Source organism: Micromys minutus (genome assembly GCF_963924665.1).
Source record: "Micromys minutus genome assembly, chromosome: 3".
NCBI lineage: Eukaryota > Metazoa > Chordata > Mammalia > Rodentia > Muridae > Micromys > Micromys minutus.
In genome coordinates, this window is record NC_137972.1 from 39,494,968 (window position 1) to 39,519,283 (window position 24,316).

The following is a 24,316-nucleotide window of genomic DNA, read 5'->3' on the forward strand; positions in this document are numbered from 1 at the left end:
CTTCCTCCCTGCTAGCTTGTCATATAGTTTTTAGGGCTTCGGGCCCACCCTCTTTTCTGCCTGTGAAGGCTATGTTTTTTGCTTTGGAATTTCTGCTTAGATGTCAGTCTTGGCAATCAGGGCTTCTCAGACTCCTTGACCCTAGGAGTCTTTCTCTGCAGTTGGTTTCTTTATCTCAAAGGGCTGTCATTATTTTCTCTTGTTCTCTTTCTCACACCTGAAATATTGAGTTCATTTGTTTGAACACTTTGTTTAACAATCTGGTAAAATATCAGGTCCTTGAGGGCAAAGAGTTTTCTAGCATCCTACTATATAGCAGTGGACCCCCACATAGTAGGGACATATCAAGATAGTTTAAAGCCAATGCATAACATATTAAAGTTATATTGGACAAGTTCTGGCCCAAGAAAAAAATTTTACCACTCTATATCTGAAAATGGATTTATATTTTGATATTTTTACTTGTTTAAAAACAAGGACTGAAAGAACAGATGAAAGTTACCTGCCTTGGTAAAATACAGATCGAAGCAAAATAAACAATTAAGATAAAGTAACGTTAACTGCCATGTCTAAGCTCCTCTTGGGCCTGCATCTATGGTGAGACAAACAGGCCCACATTAACCTATGTGGACATAGCTCTAATACTGCAAGGGACCAAGTGCCTCTGCCAAACTTGTACAAGCGTGGGGAGTGCAATGTGAGTCTATGCAGCAAGCATTCAGAACAAGGTTAAATGCTTTTTTAGTGAAACTCAGAAATAAAAATTCATTTTATCACAACTGGGATTGCAGAGCTCCTAAATGGGTCAACATTGTCACAGCAACAAAATAATGTTGTTTTTTCCTCACTTTTCTTTTCAATTATTAGATTTTAATTAGTATCCAAGGTGCTAGCTATCATTATGCCATCCAAACGGGGTTAGGTTTTGTGCTTCTGATTCTCCATTACACCCTCATTCCTGGTTCCCTCGCATAATCTTTCACTTCTTTCATGTTCATGTGTGAATGCTATCCATTTATATACAAATATACATATTTAGGCCATAAATGAGCATCCTCATATGACAGAAAACATGCACATTTTGTCCACTTTTTGGTTACCTTGTTTAATTTTATACTTTCCATATTCATCCATTTCCCTGCAAGTTTCATTTCTTATTACAATTGAATATATAGATCTCTAAGCACAACCCATGGTTCCTCACCTCTGAGCAAGCATACCTTAATGCTGTAAGAAACTGTCTTGTCAACAAAGGCAGAACAATCATAGGTAAGTGACCAGGGCTACTTTCTCCCTCTGTGGGACTCTGTACAGTGATTTTAATTATAATAATTCTTTTAGCTTGAACATTAAGGCAGCTGGATATTAGGAACATAGCCCTGGGTATACCACAAACCCCTCCCCTCAGGAAAAAAAAAAATAGAAACAAAAAATGACATCCAAGCACTTCTGTATAATTAAGCCCCCTCCTGTGACAGTAAAAGCAATATCAATGATATGCTAGTTGAGGAAGAACAAAAGAATAAATAGATACAATAGCCAATTGCTGTGTGAGTCAGCTGATCTGACATCAAGGGTGACTGACAAGGAAGTGAGATTCCTCTGTCTTCAGAAAACAGTTCTGCCCTCATCAAGCACTGCAGCAGACAGGACAGCACATTTAAAAGGCAAAGGCCCCTGATCCTCATCTCTAGGGCAGGATGCCTGGGAAGCACCTATTTTACACAAGGGTGGGTGCCTGTGAGAAGGTTCATTCTCCACCAGTGACACTGCATTGCTCTCTTTCTAGGAAGGAGACCTCCAATTGCTAGGGTGATCAATGGTTAAAATACCTTCTTAACATACTAAGGCAAGCATTTCACTTTAGAACAAAATCATGGCAGCGAAAGTAACTTTATCCAGTTCATCCAGTGACTTAAATAACATGTAGAAACCAATGAATCCAAAAGTCCATTCAATTAAGAAGAAAAAACATTGCCCATTTTATGTATGTAAGTTCAAGTGGTTGCTACCTAACGTAAAGGAAATAATTATCAGGTGGGCGAGAAAATAAATTCCAAACAGGTAAAAACAATTCATTGCAATTGCTTCTCCTGTAACTTTGACTTTTGTTTCTAGGTAACTGTGGTATACTATACATTTCAACCCATCAAAAATAAAAGACACTGACTCTCATAATTTAAGTAAGAGAAAAGACCAAATATCAAATCCCTCATTTGGTATAGGGATAGAGACAAATAAACAAGAAAAGCAAGGTTTCTTTCTTTTCCCAGAACTGCCATTGTCCTGGTTCTTTTATGAAGAGTTTTCCAGAATCCCACCATACCAGCTGCTTTAGTAATATATGAGTCTGAAATGGTAAGAGTTGGGGAGAAGGCCAGAGGCGGATGAAGGATATGTCCCTTGCTTTCTGAACTGTTTCTAATAAACTTTATTTGATTACTGAGTGTAGTTTGCAGCTTGTCTTTAAAAAAAAGGACTTTGGTAGAAGAGCACATTGAAATGTGTGCAGCTGTCTGGGTGTGGTGGCATGTGCCTTTAATCCTAGCACTTAGGAGGCAAAGACAGGTGGATATCTGTGAGTTCAAAGTCAGTCTGATCTACAGAACAGCCAGAGCTACAAAATAGAGACCTTCTCTCTCTGTCTCAAAACAAACAAGCAAATAGGCCAGCTTGGCATCTTTCACATTTATTTTATAATGCATTTCCAACAGAATCCTTTCTGGGACTTTACATCATTAGCCCAGAAGCTTTCCAGGATATATTCAGTAAGAATCATGTGACACAGATTTTATATTTACATTTGGGTCAATAAAGATGATTTGATCAGAACAGGAACAGCTTCTTTCACATATAAAGAAATCTATGTGATGAGATATTTTTAATGCTCTACTCTGAGGTCAACACTGAGAACTATATTTGGCTGGAGTGCATTTTGAAATGATCATGGTATGACATTAAACTGCTACCAAGAAGGCACATTTAAAAATAATGAGATTCAAATGGAGCACAGAGCTTCAATTAACACACACACACACACACACACACACACACACACACACACACACACATTCACTCACTCACGAATAGCTTATAGCTCAATGGAAAGAGAAAAATAGGAAGACGGTCTCCTTTGGAAGTGTGTTCACACTATCATCGTGTCTAAAACACATCAGCTTAATTCCTTCCTCTCTGCTCCTTCAACATCCTTGCCCCGCCTTCACTTTCCACGCCCGGAGTCATCTAGGGCATAGTAATTATGTAGAAAAGTGAGTCTTTTACAGTCCTATTTCACATGGACCCTTAAAAGAAAATATCCCCCTGCAGACCTGAGAGTGCATGATTTTAATATAAAAAATTCTGTAGCATGACAGATCAAAAGTATTGCTGAAAACTTACCGTAAAAAGTCAACTGTCCCTTTGCTACATTTTTGCCTCTGGAGTTTTCAGCCACACATTCATATGAACCAGCATCTTCCTGCTGAAAATTGGGAATTTCCAGAATTCCATTAGACTTATGTCTTCTGGCTTTCCTTGCTATCGGCTTTCCATCAGCCCTTCGCCATAGGATAGTTGGGACTGGGCTAAGAGCAAGAATAAAATGGAATGAACCAAATTAAAGAAAGCTCTGTCTCATTTTTGTAGTCTCCTGATGACTCCTTCCATTGGTTCCAAAGCCATGAACACATTAAAGTATTTCCTACAATTTATTTCTATGTTATTATTTTTTTAGCAACATTTATATCTCTGGCATTATTCATTTCATGTTTTTCATAAAGCCAACATTCAACCTCCTATGCACCGTTACCCATAAAAGAAAACATTTTTTAAATATACTCTTTTTATCATTTTCTAATATATATGGGTTTCTAAGTTACAATTATTAAAATAAAAAATGTTCAGGTACATATGTGGTAGCAGCAAGACAGAAGAAACTTCCTATATACTCCTGCCACTGAGAACAGGTTTGTGTCTTCATCCCTTGAACTTGTTGGGCTCTTTGACTATCCTGAGTAATAAACAGACATGCGTGGTACTGAGTCAATGTAAAGATACAAGCATTACACACTCTTATTTTTGGCACACTCTCCTTGGGGCACCTGTGAGATATTTAACTACCTTAATAATGTCACACAGAGGATGTCTCAATGAGTGGTTACCTGATGACATATCCAGTTGGTCCCACCATATAAACTTGCCTCTAAGATGCCGGAAATGTGGTAGAAACTTCTTTGGGGTCTCTCTGTCACTGAGGTGCTAGCAGCTTTACACCACAAAATCCTCAAAGCTATCACAGACACCAAAAGCATCACACAGCAAAACCTTGCTTGCATTCCTGACCAATAAATCATGAGATAATAATAAGATGTTGGCTCTTTGTGCTTTCTAAATTTGAAACGCTACAGTAGAGAGCAGAGGCAATTTACTCTTTTACATATCCAGCAATGTGAGCACTACACTGTAAGCTAAACCCACATACTGAACAATCGATACTAAAATCACGTGCTTGTAAAATCTGGAAAGTACAAACAAAATTGCTGGCATCCAGGAGCTGTCTACTTATGACAGTCTGATCTGGGTAACACAGTTGGTGTCCGTTCCTATTGTCATTTATATATTGACAGCATTACTCATTTATAGAAGTCCATTTGGAAGGTGGTTTGTAAAAACAATACTTAAAAGTAGTGAGATGAAAGAAAGAACAATTTGTGGGGTCTTAACATCCTCTCAACACACCTATCATCTTGCCATAAGTGTTTGGAACACATCTTAAAGTGCCAGTGAGGGCAGCAGCCTGTCTGAGAAAGAGTGGTTTTGAAGCTCCCCTCAGTGTTGAGGACTACAGCTTCCAGGCAGGGGAAGCCAGGATTTACATATGCATTTTTTTTTTTTTACAACAACACTCCCAGAGAAGTAATTACAGGCAAGAGTTGCCAATCTTCTCTGGGAAACATGAGATGGTATTTAAAAAATTAAAGCTATCAACTCTCCTACATTTGTTTTAAAATAATTTAAATTCATTAGGAAGACTTTGACTCAAAGTTCAGGAGAGATCACCAGAAGCTCATGGCGGGTGCCTTTCTATCCAATCAGATCTGTACTTAATGCATGCTGTTAAACACACCTGCGCCTAAACTAGTCTTCTACTCTTAAGTGGGCATGGATGGTGTGTTTCAACAACTGGATGTGAGAATTCAAACACTTCTGTGTGGAACTGAGGAACCCAATTGGTGTCTTTTGTTTTTATTTTAGCACCATTTAAGCACAGTGAATAGACTTTAATTCATAGTCCCTTTGGAAGTGTGAGCAATGTGAATTTTGCTTTCTCCTGGGAGGGGCTTTCATGTGTCATCTTGCAAACGTCCCTGAATATAGATCCTGATGATCCAGTCACCTGTTCTTACTGTCTCCCCAGTTACTTTATAGGTTCACAGAACGACTGTAAAGTTTTAAGATCAACCTCATTACAATGTGTGCAATCTGCTTTTCTCCTCAGCAATAAATCATCACCATGGCTTGCATGTGACTTTACAGCTTGCCTTTCATTTCCGTCTAGTGTTTAGTCCGGCAGCTCTGCCACAGTTTATTTTCCATGGTGCATTTTTAGGAGATACAAAATTACCACTGTACTAAACCTTCTCACCGTGCTCCCAAGAAAAGATGCCACCGTGGCCTGCATTGCCACAACTTGAAAGCAATCATCCCATCGGAGTTGAAAACAAAATTGGAGATGCAAATAATGTCTAAAGTTTCTGTAAAACGCAATAGTTGCATTTAGAAAATACTATACCCTGAGAAATGGTTGGGTAGGAACTTGTGTTGAGGTTTTCATAAATACTTAGGCTCAAAAAAAAAAAAAAAAAAAAAAAAAAAACAGGCAGAACTGGAAATAGATAGGGCTAGGAGAAAATACAGTCACATACCATGAAAATCCACAAGGACTCTAGTGTTCACTCTTCTGGTGGTAGTTTATATTGTTGATGCTAAACCAGTCCTGCTGGTTACTGGCATATAAAAGTCCCAACTGCTCTGCATTTCCTTCTCAGTGCCCTCTGGCAGATCAACTATGTATGGGAAGGGCAAAGTGCTTTCCAAGTAAGTTCTTTTAAGTGTAATCCAGATGGAATAATAAAGTTATGAATAATTGTCAGACAACTCTAAAACAGACTCTTAGATATCAGCTCTTCCCTATCTCTAGCGGGAGCAGAAGGGAATCCCAATGAGAGAGAAGAGTTGTGTAATTTAAAAAGGCATGCAAGGAAACCTTTATGTGTCCTCTGTAAGTGGGGCCAGAATCAAAGACCTAATTTTTCCAAAATGTCAGCTTGCCAGTACCTCAAATGAAGGCCATTGTTTTCCTGTCATTCTGGGTTAGATAGCATGTGTATTATAGGTCATAATAATACAGTGAAGTACTTTTTCAGAATCCCTGTTCTCCTTTCCTTGGTATATCAATTGCAGCAGCCCCATCCTTCTGGAGCCATTACCTGTCGCTCTCCATAGGGAGAGGGAAGAATCGAAGATGCACACTCAGAATTCCAAAGAGAAAGAGGATTTGATTTTCAGACAGCCCAGAAAGCACAGCTGTGAGCACTGAAGCCAATTCTCTACCTGCCAGAGCGGAGGGGAGGAGGGACAGCGGAACTTACTTTCCTAAGGCAAAGCATTCCAGCTTGACGGTGGTTCCTTTCTCAGCCGGGATGGTTTCTGGAAACTGTACTTCTATTTTGGGCTCATATTCACCCATCACTCCTGTGAACAAAGAAACCAAGTCTCAGAGGTCCTTTTAAGATGTAGATAAGTGTTTTTTTTTCTTTTTAATAGATGCTTCTATATGCACTCTTAATTCCATCATCTAAAACAGGATTATTCTAACAGCATATAACCCAAAAGTCCTCCAGTTCTTTAAGAGAAAAATTGATATCACAGCATTTATACCAGCTTCAGAGAGTTAGATTCCCCATGCTTCTCAGACATACATTATACAGGCCACTTGGGGTTGGAGAAGGAAAATGAGTTGATAGGTTCCTAGTCTGTAGAAATATTGCCCCTTTGAAAGACACAGTAAAGAGTATTTAAATATCACTTTAAAAATACATTCTTTGTGGTGTCCACACAGTGATTTCTCAGTCTCATACTGGGGCCACAGTGTTTATCTGTGTCTAAGGTGAACCTCAGAGAGTGCAGCAGGCAGCATCAGAAGCCCATGTCATATATTTTCAGCCCATAATGAATGGTGTACAGCTATAGTGGGTAGTTTTACATATCATGTCCAAGTCAATGGAGCAGTAGTTATGACAGCTGTGGTGACAGCCCAAACTTTACATCTAATGACTAAAACCATCTCATTTATTCCCCATCAATACTATTTTGACTCCTTGGTTAAGGCTGTCATAGGGTTTAATATCTCTTTAGTCCCTAGACGTTTCCCGTGATTATTGATTTAACAGTACAGAGTGGAGGGGTTGGTGTTATCTAGTTTTTTTATGCAAATTGAGTGGTATCTCCAGTTCATCTGACTTTGAGGCCTCCCTAGTCAGAGGATAAAGAAATGCAAGGTTTGAGAAGAAAAGAGTACCAACAAGGCCCGGACGGGAACAGGGAACAGGTGCAGTAACAAAGAGCGCTGATTTTATTCATCTCGCAAACACTTTTCCTGTGCTGGTTTAGAAACAGAGTCATCACAGGATCTAATCAGTCTGTGGAGAAACAACTCAGCACAACGAGCTAGAGTTTCTTTTTTTTTTCTTTCTTTCTTTTCTTTTCTTTTTTTTTTTTTTTTTTTTTTTTTTTTTTTTTTTTTTTTTTTTTTACAGTGTTGCTAGGTTCACTGTGAGGTCTGCTGTAGAAAGGTGAACTTGAATACAGTTATGCAGTTGCTGTTCATTTTTTTTTCTTTCTCCTAGAATAACAGAAAATACTAGCTTTAGGGTGGATTTTGAGATTAATTTGATCCGTGTTTAAAAAATAAACTTTTCCAGACTTATCTATTTTCTGTTTATGAGTGTCTGTCTGTATGGACACCATGTAAGTGACTGGTGTCTAAAGAGGTCCTAAGAAGACACTGGATCCCCAGCAACTGCACTTGGATGGAGAAGGGCCACCAAGTCCATGCAGAAACTGAGCATTGGTCCTCTGCAAGAATAAGTGCTTGTAACTGTTGAGGCATCTTCCTGGGTTAAGCTTGACCTTCCTGAACACATACCTCTCTGCATCTGGGGAGATCACAGTTAGGGGCCTTGGAGAGCAAGTGACCCAGGCAACTTTTGACCTCTAAAAGGTTCTTTCACAGCAGTGCTGAAAACTTATTTTGTTTTCAGTCCCACCAAGATCTGGTTAATGGTCAAAGTTAAAACTCAAAAGCTTGAGTATTTACCTTTTACTTTGCCCTTTCTTCACTGCAGGGTACAAACCTGTCAGGGCAAATTAAAATACACCAAAGCCACATTTGACTTGTTCACAAACAAAGCTATTTCTTTTTTTTTGTTAAGTCTCTGCCATAATTTCCCTTGCACCTCCGTTTGATTGCCTCCCTTTGAGCATTTGCACAAAGCTGACTGAGTAATAGCCCTGTGCATACTAACAACAGCATTCACAGGCAGCTGCTGAACTTGCTAACAAACTGTCTGCACGGTTGAATCATCATCCCATAAATATCAGTAGTATGACTCTGAGTGCAGTGAGCAAGTTAACACCTTTTAGTGTTGTGCATGTGGCTGTATACTTGGAGACTGGTGTTAATTGAAAGGGAAAAAATGCTTTGAGAGAAGGAGCTCTTTGTCCTCCCAGGAAATCAAGACAGTTTTCATGGCAATGTATCACATGTTCAATGGAGACAAGACAATACCATTAAAAATACAATGTGCATGGATGTCCTAGAAGTGATTGGCTTTGTCCCTTTCTTACCTTTTTTTTACATGTACCTCATGTTTCTTTAATGACCCTATGAAGATGACAGTGAGGAGCAAGTTCATCTCATATAAACTTTTTCTGAGCATTGGTATGGACAGAGATTCAGTATCCAGATCTTCAAATGTATTTTCTCTATTCCCCAAATTCTATCTATTAGAGTGTGGATTTGAAGTCCACACTTGTAGAACTGTTACGTCAAACTCCTGCCTGCCCTCTGAATACCCTGTTGTCTAGCCTACTGTAGTTTGTAAGTGACTGGAAAGAATCAAGACCTTTTATTTCTGCTTCATTTCTTACTATTTCCAACATATTTAAAAATATGAACAGTTTTTAGATATAGTTTAGATATTAACAATTCACTGATTTTAAGAGTAAAGTTCAACGAATCTTAGAAAGTTTGTTTATATATGCCACTGTCACCATAGCCTGGTTTCTGAGCATTCCCAATACTAGAATAAGATCGGCGATTCCCATGTACTATTAATACCCAGCCAAGCTGGCAGCAACCTCTGACCTGCTTTCAGTACATTTACCTCCCCTGGATGGCTCATATTAGTGGAATCATATATCTGCATGCTTTTTAAAATATTTATTTCTTTTTGCTTTACAATATGAATGTTTGCCTGCATGTATGTATGTGTATCACATGTGTGTCTGGTTCCTTTGGAGGTCATAAGAGAGTGCTAGGTTGGAAGAAGGTACTAGATATTCTTGAAATGGAATTACAGAGAGCTGTAATTTCCTATGTAGGTTCTGAGAACTGAATCTGGATTCTCTGTATGTGCAGCCAGTGTCTGTAACTGTCTGCCCTCTCTCCAGTCTCCAAGTGGCATCTTTTCTGCCTGGCTTCTTTTATATGGTATGTTTTCAAGACCCGTGTTAAGGCACACCAGTTTTCCATTTGACGTGTTTCAAAAGAGGATTCCATTGTATGCATATCCTACATTTTATCGGTAAGATAAAAATTTGCACTAGTTTCATAATGATCCTATAACAAAAAAATGCTGTAAACTTAGTAGCTGAAAGGGACAAATTTTGCCATAATTCTGGAGGCATTGACAGGTCTGATCTCTAAGACTCCTACATCCCACAGAGAGCTAATATCCAATATATACAAAGAACTCAAGAAGTTAGACTCCAGAGAATCACATAACCCTATTAAAAAAGGGGTACAGAACTAAACAAAAAATTCTTAACTAAAAAATATCAAATGTCTGAGAATCACTTTCAGAAATGTTCAACATCCTTAGTCATCAGGGAAATACAAATCAAAACAACTCTGAAATTCCACCTCACACCAGTCAGAATGGCTGGCAAATGTATGGGAAAACAAAAGAACACTCCTCCATTGCTGGCAGGATTTCAAGCTGGTGCAACCACTCTGAAAATCAGTCTGGCTGGTGGTTCTTCAGAAAATTTGGCATAGTCCTACCTGAGGACCCAGCTATACGACTCCTGGGCATATACCCAAAAGATGTTCCTTCATATAACAAGGACACATGCTTTACTATGCTTATATTAGCCTTATTTATAATAGCTAGAAGCTAGAAACAACCTAGATGTCCTTCAACAGAGGAATGAATACAGAAAATGTGGTACAGTTACACAATGGGGTACTGTTTAGGCATTAAAAACAATTTCATGAAATTCTTAGGCAAATGGATGGAACTAGAGTGAGGTAACACAGTCACAAAAGAACACACATGGTACATTCTCACTGATAAGTGGATATTAAAAGCTCAGATTACCCACATAGAAGCAGGGGGAAAGAGGCATGATAGAGAGTATCTGGAGGGGAACCCAGATAAGGGAATAATATTTAAAATATAAATAAATAAAATATTCAACAACAACAACAACAACAATAATAATAACAATAATAATAATAATAGACTCTGGTTCAGGGGTTTAGCTGTCACTCTGTAATGGTTCTCAGCTTGTTCTTATGCCATTCAAATCTCAGCCTCTGTTTTCAAGTGGCACTCTACGTGCTGGGGTTGGTCTCCTGCTGCCATGTATTCAAATGTTAATACTTGCCCCTGTGATCCAGTTGGTTCTCCACCTCCCCCCTCACTAGGAGATCCTTACTACATCAAATGATGTAACCCTTTGTGTAACTGGGCAGAATAGGGATATAGGCAGTACTTGAGAAGTGAGTGAAGGATCTCAGGAGAAAAGAGGAGAAGGAAATAGGTCAGGAAGAGAGGTGGAGGCTGCCATGACAGGAGATGGACCAGGAGCACATAACCAAGTGAAACATCAAGTAACAAGGGAGATGTGGCTAGGATATAAGTCAAAATAGCCCCAAACCCGCCCAATTTAGGCTTACAACTTGTAAACAAAATACCGGGATTGTGGGTCTTTTATATGGGCTGGCTAGAATTCTACTTCCTACTGCAGTTTCCCTGTGGACTAAGACTCCATGCTCTTTCAGATGACCTTATTTCAATTATTTATATTTCCAATGACCCTAGTTCTTAATAAGGCTGAAGTTGGGGAAAGAGGTAGGGGGCAACACACTGCCACACTGGCTGATGAGTATTTGAGCACCTGCCATATTCAACTATTGCCAATGGTGCTTCCATGAGCCACGACAGGCTTTGTGTGGACATGTATTCATCTGCCATATGTTGTCTATGGCATCCATGTACACAGCTCTTTGCAGATGTGTGTTTTATTCCAAATGACACAGCCTCCAAGTAGTTATTTTTCTTGTCACCCTGTCTAAACACTATCCCTACCCCTGATTTTTATCAGCACTTCTTTTCCTTCTCCTTACTTATCTCAATCTAAGACTTTCTCATTTGTTTAGATATTCAGAAGCTTTGACTCAGAATAGGAAACACACCACCAAGTGATAGAGCTGTGATTTCTATACTTGTATTCCTGACTTAGATTCTCAGTCTCTTGATAGGTCTTCAGTAAATAACTACAGACCTAAAACATCTTTCAGATTCCATGGAAACACAGGAAGAGTGAGACTGTTTTTGGTTTTATTTTTTGGTTTGTTTGACTTTTGTTGTTGTTTTTCTATCATCACTATATTTATTTGTAAGCAAGGCGTCTCCTCCTTGTATCTTAAATAAATTACAAATAAATTGTAATTGTATCTTAAGGAATGAAAACCTTATAATTGTTTCTGTATCATTCACAAACCCTACCTCAGTCATTAATATGAATCAGGGATGATGAGCAGAGATGTGTGACAAGGTGGAGACATGGGGTATGGAGCCATTTTAAATATGGCCTATAACGTAAGAGACACATGCTGTGTTCCAGTCATGGGAGTCATTTCCTACATGTCCTTGTAGTTTTCAGTTACTGACATGAACTGTATAGCTTGTTTATCTGGTCATATGGGAGTAGTTTCTTGGTTTATAGAGTAATCCATATTCATAGCTATGTAAATATGAACAAAGAATATCAGTAAGAACAGATTGATCTGAATACATAGCAGCAGTTATGGTACATAAAGATGATTTTCACTGCTGCTTATAGGAATGTCAGCACATATAATGAGTAACCTCTTTTTATCATTGTAGGGATAAGGGAAGCAACTTTTCTTCAACTATATTCCCAATGATATTTTTTGGGGGACACTTGTTGAAGTTTTCCATTCAATTTGGGCTACATCTGATAAGGCTGTAGTTTATTTGGCTATTTCTTTTATTCTAACCATTTGACCTTATGTTTTCACATTAGATATCAAATCTGTTGCCTTTTGTTTGGTGGAAAACAAAAGGCTGCTTAAGACAGAGACACATCTTTTTAGGCCATTTCTCTGACCACCTGGAAATGGTTGAACTTAATTGGCCTACAGATGGTCTCATGTTTTATAGAGCAAGATTTTTGATAACTTGTGATTCCATGTTCCATCCTCATAAAGGTGGGAGGTATATCCATAAAACCAAAATAAATATACCATGGCTTAATCAGGAAACATCATCTCTGTCATACATTTTTCTGTTTATTTGTTTGTTCATTCATACATTCATTCTTTTTACATTTATTCACTTTAGATCCTGATTGCACTCTCCCTCCTCCTCACTGCTCCTCCCTCCCTCCCCTTCCCTTTCTCCTTTGATAAAGGGGAGAACCCTTCTGGGTATCAAGGCATCCTGACACATCAAGTCACTGTATCCTCCTCTACCAAGGTTGGACAAAGGTGGCCTAGTTAGAGTAACAGGATCCACTGGCAGTCAACAGAGTTGGGGACAGTTCCCACTGCACTTTGGGGGACTCATATGAAGACCAAACTACACATCTGTTATGTATGTGCAGGGGTCTAGGTCCAGCCCATGATTGTTCTTTGGCTAGTGGTTCAGTCTCTTGGAGCACTTTCCTTCTATATGGGTTATATGATTTTCTCATTGTATCTATGTATAAAATGATACACTTTTCCTATACATATTTATATGAAGTTGGAAAAAAATTTTGGCTTATGAAAATGAACCTTTAATGTTTTCAGTTCTTTGGAGTTAGAGACCCACTACAGTGCTTATTCGAGTTACATGAAGTACGTGAAATTACTTCCTAAAAGGCAAGGTTTGGGCTCAGTTTATCCTTCAGTAGAACTTAATAGATATTATCATCAACCATAAACTATTCCATGTGCGGGGAAGATAGGGTTGGAGATTACTGCAGTTAATACTGACAGGATACCTATTTTCATGAATTTTTTTTAAAGATTACTGCTTTTTGTTGTTGTTGTTGTTGTCGTTTTAGTAGGTTGCCTAGTGATATGGCATACTTAAACAACGATGGATTGTTTACTGTATGTAAAAGTTTATTTCATGAGGAAACCTAGCTAGAACTCCCTGGGTGTTTAGTACCGCCATCCATTCATTATGTGATTGAAATCATCTGGTGGGCTTGAGGTTCTACTTTACAGAGCAGAACGAAAGCAGGAGATTCTTTTTCCCCTCCCAGGTGATGCTGCGGATGGCTTGAACACACTTTGAGTGCCGATATGCTAATTGTAGACAAAGAAAAGATGCCCTACCCTTGATATTAATAAACCTGCCCTGTGAGCACATTGTGGTGGGAACAGGAGCAGTGGAGTTCTACTAGTGATGAGACCATCAGAAGCTACAACTTTGTTGATGACCTTGTAGCTAGAGATTGTCAGAAATTTAGTCACTTTACTCAACTAAAGGTCTGTAAGATCATAGGATTTAAGAAACTAGATCACAATTTACAGAACGGGAAAGTGAAATCTACCACATGCTGCTCTTGTTTAAGTAAAATTTGCAGAGCGCTGTGCTGGCAGAAGAAAGCCAGTTTGCAAAACTGTGTGCCTAAAGATTTTTGCCAACGCCTGCCTTAGCTGGAATCTGCGCTTGCTAAATTAAACCACAGATGGAACGAACATTTACTAACTTCCACCGAGTGGGATTTTCTACTAAAAAAAAATAATTGCCAAAATTATTTTGGAATAAAGTTCCCACATTGACTTTCTTGAAAAGCAGATGACATGGTATACATCCCATTAATCAAAATATATTTGGAAATATCTGATTAGTCATACACGTTCCCTTAGCTGAGTATGCCATGTGACCTTTTAAAAAGCCATTCTTTTATATGTGCTTAGTATGACGGAAGTCTTATGTAATGTCTGAGGATTGATCCTGGTTTCTTTCTGTAGATGAGACAAAACATATCATCAAAAGGGACTCAGACAGCAATCACATTATTTGGCTTACATATCCCCATCACTGTCTATTATTCAGAGAAGTCAGGGCAGGCACTCAGGCAAACATAGAGGCAGGAACCACAAGGAACACTGCTTATTGGGTGGCTTTCCATGGTGTGCTCAGCCTGCTTTCTTATACAGTGCAGGACAACCTGTCCAGGGTTGGCACCATCCACAATAGTCTAGTCCCCTCCCACATAAATCATTAATCCAGAAATGCCTGTGTCTGATGGAGTCAGTTCTTTAGCTGAAGTCCTCTATTCCCAGGTAACTCTGCTTTATGTCATTTGACAGAAAACCATCCCCCACAGGATCTTATGTGTCACTAGCCAAATGCAGCAGAATAATCCATACTGGATTGAGTGTCTAAACAAAACTCTCTCCTCACTAATACAGAGAGGTGAGGTAGAATATCATGTTTTACTATCAGGAGTTTGGAATAGTTTCAAAAATCCATAATAAATGAATAAAAGCACTATTTGTCTTAAGTAAAATCTGTACCACCTTTTATGCTTTTCAATAGTGGAGATGGAGGGGGAACATTTTTAGAGAGATGTCTCAGTACATACAAAGAGGACCGTCTCAGTACATACAAAGGGGGCTGTCTTAGTGCATACAAAGAATGAGTGAGGATGGATTCTTGCTTTGCCAAAAGGCTGTCTGGTTACATGAATGCATAAAATACCTTGCTGTGTCTAGTATGTGAGACTGATTATATTGTCTCCATTGAAGATATTCATACATACTAAAATCTTCATCATATTGTGTTTTATTAACACCATCTCTGCATGTACTCGCACTGATTAAAAGCAGGAGAGATACTGTTGATAGTCTTTTGATATTTCATGATGGCATCAAAGTGTCTTAAGTCAGCAAGGCTTTTTAGTGAACGGTTAGAGAGTACAAGATTCATTTGAACTTTGTGGACTGAAGGTCTAAACTCTCTCAACATAGTTTTGAAGCAGCTATAGACAAATGTCTCTCAATGGGCAAGTCAGTGTGTGCTAATAAAACTTTAATAGCAAAAACAGGTTGTGGGTCCAGAAGGGATAATGGGATAGCCCTAAGCATTGAGGAAAATAGAGAATAATGATAAATGAAAGAACAGTGTAATCAATAGACTAATAGAATTAACAAGAGGCTTCAAAAATCTTAACAAATATGGAATAACTTTTAAGAGTAAAAGCACTCTTTAACAAGCAATAACAAATTAGATAGTGTGGTTTAAAACAAAATACCATTTAGAATATAGTAAGGGTGATAGAAAAATCTAGAAATTATCCTAGAATAGCCAATGTATTTATGCAGAAAATTTTTATTTTTATCTGTTGAAACAGACCATAGGCATGGCTTGTCTGAGGACTTTGTCAGCATTGAGTGTCTTTTGCTTGGGACTCTTCTCATTTTAGGTGGTTCACATCTTCTTAGAAGATGATTATCAAGACTGTGTAAGCATTCCTCAAACCCAAGTGTCAATCTATTCATAATTCCATTCTGTGACGTTGGCATGTCACCAAATGTGAATCATCAAATACAGCTTCACTCCTTCTTTACACTCCAAGCAGACATCTTAACTATATCATTTCTGAGCACAGACAAACTTCCACATTCTTACTGGCAAGCTTATAAAGGGTTTACACATTCAATATTTAGTGGGTAAATACATGATTAAAAGTTTGAGGCCAACAAAATGGCACAGCTGGTAAAAAGGGGCTTGCTGCCAAATCTTACTAACAAGTTTGATCATTGGATCCACAGGATGAAATAAAAGAAGAGACCCCTGAACATTGTTCTCTAATCTGTATATCCTTTGTCCAATAAGAAAATAAGTAAATAAAGCCACTGGCCCAAGAGAACACACTTCGAGGCACTATACCTCTAGTACTTTATTTCCAGTCTCTCCATCTGTTATTTTTTTGTTGAGAATCCAGTTTTATAATTCCAATAAATAATATAACTAGACCATTTGTTAGTTTGGAATTCTCTAAGATTATGTTGCAAAGCTCTGAAAACTGAGTCTTTTGACTGCATAGTACACTGTCCATCATAAACACTAAACAGATGCTTCCTAACTGACTAGCCAGATGACCATCTAAGACCTTTGTCCCCCATGGACCTGAAATGAAAGTGGTTGGAATAGAGGTCTAAAGCTGACTGCCAAGTGCCTAAGCTTGTCAAACCTTTAGAATACCCACAGCCATTAAGACTCTATTAAATCAGATTAGCAAAGACAGCTTAGAAAAATGTCTCACATCCTTTAGTCATTTAGATGTTCTCATCAAACATGTTTTACGCCCACAGATCCTCAACTGTGATGTTGTTAGAAAATTAAAAACAAGACATGATTGCTGTGACAAAGCTGCACCAAAGATGCAATTAAAAGTGAGACTTTAATAAAGCAAAGAATGTTGGGGGGGGAAATACTTAAGTAATACAAAATTATATTTAAATGAAGGGTATAGCTTGTTGCCTAAATGCTGGAATATCAATAAAAGACTCCAAGTAGGTCAAGTACACACTAAAAGAAATATTCTACACACTGTGATGTCTTTTAAAAAACTATGACCTCTAGGTTAATTAAGTGGCCCATAAATAAAGATGACTTACTCATAAAGACAAATAGTGGCTGCTAGGTCCCCTGAGAGACTTTAATTTAGGTTGTGGAAACATTAGGGACACTTGCTTTGAACCTTAGCAATATCATAATGGAGGAAACATAATATGGGAACAATAAATATTCAACAAAACCTCGCTCCTTTTTTTCCTTAAAATTTTGCTTTTGTCTTACATTTGGAACTTTAGGATAGGCTGTGTTTTTTTGTGGCGCTAGAAATTTTAATGTTGATAGAGATAGATTCATACCAGAGACCCTGTGTACAAAAGATGAACATACCTTGCTATTTTCTACGATTTTCAGTTGGGGTAAAATTGGGTTCTTCTGACCCAATTAATAACATTTGTCTTGTCTGTAGAGTAGTGTTTTGTATGACCTAATCTTTGAAAAGTCTGGGACTAAAAATATTGAAAAACTGTTCCTAAGTTTTCCTAAATGACAAGAAAGAATCTTAGATATAACTTGATATAGATTTCTCATTCAAACAGTGAAGAAAACTAAGGATACATTAAATGAAGGTAGATGTGCTATTGTACTCTACAATTCTGACACCTCTCATTTCTAATTTTTAGTCCTATACATGTTCAGTACATTGATTTTTGTCCACTGTGGGTCTTTCTTTTTTATGGGAGGAGACAGTGAGATCATCATCATCTGGCCTTTCTTCTATTAGGTTAAAGCATGATTTAAGGTAAGAACATTAAAGGCTTCAGACAGAGCCTGATCAATGTATTTCCAGCTGAACATTATTAAGTTAGGGGAAAAGGTGAGGACTAAGGAAAACGTTTTTAGAAAATTTGCTTATAATTTTGAGAACCTCAATATAGACTTTCATTATTTTAAAATTTGAAATTGTTAGTTTTTAAAGAATTTTATATAGGATTATATTTCCACAATTTCCAGCTGTCCTTCTTCCTCTCCAACTCTTTCCATTCTGCCTATTCTCTCTTAAACACACACACACACACACACACACACACACACACACACACACACACACACACACACACACACTGAATCCACTTTGTGTTGATCATGGGTTTTGTGTTGACACTTTGTGATTCAGCAACCTACAGGGAAAGAGCTGGAGGCAATCACTTTCAATATTTTGATTTTATGATAAAGTATAAGCATTTACAAAAGTAAATTTCACATAAAGACACATATGTATACATGTATTTTCCTAAGATGTAAATAAATTCAAGGATTAAAGATAGAAAACTATTTCAAAACCTCTACAGTTATATTTGTTGTTCCCTGTTTTGTGGTGTTTTACACAGAGCTCAAATTGGAGAAAATAGTTAAAATATTTAACTGTGAGTGTGCAAAACATGAGCACATAAAGTAGAACTAGGTGGAAATAATTTTGCTCATAAGTTGTCTTGGTTCTGTTGAACAAAACAATATATGTTCAAACCAATCTCCATCCAGTCTGAAATTTCCACACGAAATAGCCAGTTACTGGTGGGTCTTGATTCCAGCCAGAGTCTGATCCTCTCTCTTTCTGTCTTATTTCCTGGTCAAAAATTGACTAAGGATTAGGGAAGCAAAAAAAAAAAAAAAAAAAAAAAAAAAAAAAAAAAAAATCACCCATGAATTTCTAGAATCATGTCAACACATAAGTCAAGATTAATAGTTCACTTTTTATGAATGTATGGTGACCTTTTGGACTGAAAGCAGCAAGTCTAGAATTGGCTTCTTGGAACTCAAAAGCCATGACTTGAATCGTAGAACATCTGTTCACAGCAATGCAAAACACCTGTTGTGGCAATTAGCTTAGTTCAGGCTTGAGCTGTCTGTATTTTACTTGTTATTACTTCAGAGTCAGAAAAGAGGGTGTGAATTTTTGAGTGTGCTTCAGTGATGGAAATGACGATACTCATTATACATTCCTTGCATATATCAGCCTAGCATTGTCATTAAATATCAGTTCCTGTGGAGTGATAATTTCATAGATTTTTGCTCTCACAGAATAGATTTTATTAAGGATGTCATCTTAATTTTGCAATCTCCTTTTGATTTATATCTCCAATCTTCTATCACCTTCAGACAGGAGCTAATTAAATAACCTGTTTTGTGCTTAGTAATGGGACTTCATATCTATTTTATGTACTCCAGTCTAAATGAGAAAGATATTATAAATTTTTACCAGGCAACTCTCATGCAAATTAAGAGGGAATGAGCATTAATTGCCAGAGAATGAGGTGTTTAGCCCGTTAATTCTGTGATAAAACATTTTAATACATTGGTCATTTCTATGAAGATGAACTAGACAAAAATTTTAGAAATAAATCTAAAAACCAAGCAAAAGGCAACATTTCTGACAGCTTGATGTATACACAGTGATACTGAGTTTCTGTGTTCCTAATTTTGCTCCCTACTTCCAAAGGCAGCAGATTTCTGTTAGGTTTGTCTTTGCCTGTATATTTCTGTATACAAGTCAGTATTTCACTACATCCATGACTTGACACACCAAGGTAAGTAATCTCCTTGCTTAGATATTTGGCATATATAGATTTTGTTTAAAGAACACCTCCACCCTCACTGCTCTGCAAAGGGCTGTGTTTTACAATATTCTTGTACAAAGTGCCATTGAAGCAAATCCTTTCTTCATCTTTGTTTCTTGAAAGGTGGCATTGTGCATTTTGACAGAGCTGGTACCTTGCCATTTTTTTAAATTGGGTCTCATGTAGCCCAGGATGTCTTTATATTCAATAAGTAGCTGAGGATGACCTTGTGCACCTGATTCTCCTGTTTCCAATGGTTAGGATTCCAGCTATAAGCCATGAAGCCCAGGTTCATGCAGTACTGGGAATTGAAGCTAGAGTTCTGCCTGCTAGGCAGGAATTGCACCAACTGGGCCTGAGCTCCATCTCCAGTCTACCTTGCCTACTTCTTAAACTGATGATTTTCTTTCTTTCTTTCTTTCTTTCTTTCTTTCTTTCTTTCTTTCTTTCTTTCTTTCTTTCTTTTTCTTTTTTTTTGGTTTTCTAGATGCAATGCAACATAATACTGTAACAAGGACCCGCCTCAGAAATTGACTGTTGTGTTGCTGTCAGGATGCTAGCCTTTACTTTCATTCTCTGGAAAGTTATAAAGTCTTCCTGAGTAGGGCAAGGATAGAAAAGTCAGTAACAAATACAAGTATGGGAGGTGAATAATATGACAAAGAAATGGACCAAAACTCTAGAACATGGGTCATTTTTTTCTGCTGCCTAGGGAAAAAAATCTTGTACCATGCTTTGTCAGTAATATGAAAATGGGAACCTCAACTTTGTAAATCTTCCTGCTAAGCCATTTTAATTATTTCAGCATGTAACATTTTTATATAGTCTCAGTTGCTAAGCCAGAAAGGTGTGTCTTATTCTTGACCTTTTCATCTGCCAACTCTCATGTCCTATGCAGTGTTAAATTCTGACACATTTATGTACAAACTCTACCTCAGATACATTTCTGTCCTTCTCGATATTCCCCTTAACCCAAGTTATCACCATAGTAGATGAAGTTTTACAAAAGTCTCCTGAGTAGATATGCATTTTCTACACCCATTTTCTGGAATTGTCTTTTTTTCTTCATGGAAAGCAGTCAATTAGTCTTAAAGAATCAGAGACAAATCCCTAAAGGCTTTTCATCGTTCTAGAAGAGTTGCTCTCAACTTGAGGGCTGTGATCTCCTGCAAGGGTTGCATATCAGATATCTTGCATTTATAATTGTAGAAAATTTACAGTTATGAAGCAGCAATAAAATAATTTCATAGCTTGTGGTCACCACAAAGTGAAGGACTACATTAAAGTGTCACAGTATTAGGGAGATTTAGAAACACTTCAGATAAATAGAATTCAGTTTTCTTTCCCTGGTCTTACGATTGTCCCCTGACCATTAAACACCTGAAATTATCTAAGCTTGATTCACAAAAAACCATGTTCTTCACAATCTCAGAGGATGTATATTTTTCTTTCTATTCCCTCTTTACCTCAGGACCTTTGAATGAGATGATGCTCAGCCACTCCTATTTCTAATCATCTCAGGACTAGCTTCTTATCATCCCAAAGATAGTCTGATGCCATCTTCAGAGAGGATTATCTATAGCAAACCTTTCTACAGTAGACTTCTAGACCATAAAGCTTCTATTTTATCACAGTATTTTGTGTTATTGATTTCTGTATTATTTTTATGTATTAGTCGAAAAAATAAGCTGAAACTTGCATATTCATAATGCTTCTTGTTGCCATACTGCCCAGAAGAACATAAGAAATATTAAACAGGGGCCTGTTTTTCTGGCTACTGGAACATAGAAACACAGTTGTCACTTAGCATGTGCTAAATAAATACATGTTAAATGTATGAGTAGACAAAGTGCCTGAAAACTAAACTATCGTTAACAATTTTCAATGTGGTCTGTATTATAAATATGTTTACATAATCTCTAGATAGTTAATTTGACTGTTAGAACTCTGATCTGAAAACCTCATGTTTAAACCCACTTGGGAACACTGTTCATTTGCAATCTACAGAGACTGAGTAGGGTACTGTAGTATTGCTCAGTGGTAGAACACTTGCCTACCATGTGGAGGGACCTGAGTTCAGTCCCTGGTATTATTAGAAAATAGATGGACAGAGTAATACATTCGGAAACTGGAAGGCAATTTCTTCTTATATGAGCTTGTGTAAGATGATGAGAAGAAATACAGCTCTTGAGTCAGTAGATGGAGTACTATCTTGGAATCTTACCAAGTTTTAAATGAGATAAATGTGCAAACTAGCACATAGTAAGTGACCATTTACTCCTGTTATTGGTATTTTAACCGATCATTTCTTTACTTGTATGATAAAATCTTATCACTCTTGTTATAAAGCATATGAGAAGGTTTTTTGTTTGTTTGTTTTTTTGTCTTTTTTTCTTCTTTTCTTTTTAGAATAGAAGCCTAAACCTGTTAACTCTGAATCTTCAAATCTTCCCATTGGTTCTTTCTAGAGGGATTAATTATGCTTTGTTTTCAGTTATCCAATGAATATTCAACAAGACACTTCTGCTACCTTGTGTACTATACAGCGATAAACAAGGTAGTTTAGGTACTTTTATTGGCACACACTGGTAAATACAGCAGGATAAGGAAATCATGTGTGAGTGTGTACGTGTGGTCATTGGTAGGAGGTGTATAGTTATGGATATCTCTGGAGAAATTTAATGAAAAGTTTCCTAATACCACATGAGTGGAAACAGCAGATGTGGAGAGACGGATTTCTGGAAAACAAAATGAGATATTTCTAACGAAACAGAAAGACATGGTCCATATCACCTCCGATTTCAGACTTTTAGAATAAGATAGGATTTTAGGGAACATAAAAAGCCCACCGTAGAAAGAGTCATGGTTACACACACACCTTTGGGTAACAAAAATGTCTTTAAAAATCACTCAGTGGCATAGCCTATGATGTCTGGACATTATGGAAGATTCATATAATTTCTTAAAATATTCTCATAATGGGGTGGGGAATTAAAATTTTTGTTTCAATTGAACTATCCACATTTCTGAATTTCTCTATGATAGAACTATAGCTTCACTGGTGTAAATCTAGATATTATTAGGATAATTTAAAAACACTTTCTGGACTATGAATACTAAATTACACAGAACCGATTAATGAGCTAATTGTTCAACTCTTCGCTTCATTTTGCTTGTGTATACAATTTAGGTTTCTCTTGTTGTTTATAAATTTGCCTAAATCCATATGCCATCCCTGTTGAGATTAGCAATTAGACTAATAATTAGTTTTCCAAAATGGGTTTCCCATCTTACTCAAGTGGGAAAAAATAATAGGTACCAAATATAGAAATTATTAAACTTTTCTTTATAGAATTGTATGACAACAAAACAGTATCTATTCACACTCCACCATAATCCTCATAAACAGAACTGACAACATTATGTTGCCAACTTACCATCATTTCTCAAAATTAGTGGCGTAGGTGGTCCTAGGACCTTGTGGTTGGTCACTGTATTGGTAACTACACAGGTATAATTGCCAACATCGGATTTTTCCACTTTGGCAATATACAGATTGCCAGTCTCTTGAGAAACAAAGCGGCGGTTATCCTGATAGGAAGGGTATTCATTGAAGATCCAGGCATAGCTCAGCTCTGCAAAGACAAGAATCATCACTGTGAATATGTCTTTGGCCCTGGAACTTTGTTGCATTTAGAACAAAATTGGTCAAGTTAGAAACTTAGATTGCTGCTCTTCACCCTTTAAAATATAAATGAGAGGTAATCACAGTCCCTTAAAAGCTGCCTACTGTCATTATTATTATTATTATGTTTTATTTTCAGAAGTTTAGGAGATAACATGAAAGTTGACTCAGAGAGGCCTCTTAATAAGTCAAACAAATAAACACTTTGTAGTAAGTTCTAAAAGAATGCAAGCATTAAAGACACCCAAATAACCTTGACATAGTAATGTGAGACACTACTTAGATCACTTTTCTGATATAACAATGGTAACGATAGTGGGTTGGATTACAGGTGTTGGTTTACAGAATATTCTATGGCATTTGATGCATTTCATCCTTTTCATTAACTTTTCATGGAGGTTTGACACAGGAGAACAAAGCAATGAATCTGAACTCTTAACTAGAGACCCAGTAGTTACTGAAATTCACTCAATTCTTTTCCTTTCTCATCCCATTCTCAACTGTACGTCTTTTCTTTTCTTCTTTTGAAGGTTGAATACTTATAAGCAAATTTAACAAACTGGTAATTAAGTATTGCATTCATTATTTACCTTGGTGGCTTAATTATTCCATTCATATCTAAAATACAGCTGAAGAAGACATATCCAAAAGACGTTAATGTGGAATAGTGGTCAGAGAAGGAGGTAGGTTTGCAAATACTTATTCATCCCAGATGCAGTAGGATAAATGTTATGGAGCAGTCCTATCTAAGAATATTCCTTTGACAGGTTTTGGATTTTTTTAAGGACTAGGACTTTTGTGGCTCTGTATATGAACCCATGTTTTCAAACTTAAAGAACCCTAAATGTCAATGAATTTATATGATAAGTTACAGTTAGCCATCTTGATCATCTGACACTCAACAT

The 24,316-nt window shown here is 37.3% G+C and overlaps 1 protein-coding gene across 4 annotated transcripts in view; it reads right to left on the reverse strand.

Moving 5' to 3' along the window:
* The window catches only part of CNTN4 (contactin 4), a gene marked incomplete at both ends in the record, with an annotated part of 500,648 nt that overhangs the window by 181,737 nt on the left and 294,595 nt on the right, over positions 1-24,316 (reverse strand). For all 4 annotated transcript variants that reach the window (XM_080914740.1, XM_080914738.1, XM_080914739.1 and 1 more), the window contains 3 exons: positions 3,400-3,584; positions 6,651-6,753; positions 23,164-23,361. In XM_080914740.1, the coding sequence (XP_080770866.1) occupies positions 3,400-3,584; positions 6,651-6,753; positions 23,164-23,361 (486 nt within the window). The remainder of the gene's footprint in view (positions 1-3,399; positions 3,585-6,650; positions 6,754-23,163; positions 23,362-24,316) is intronic.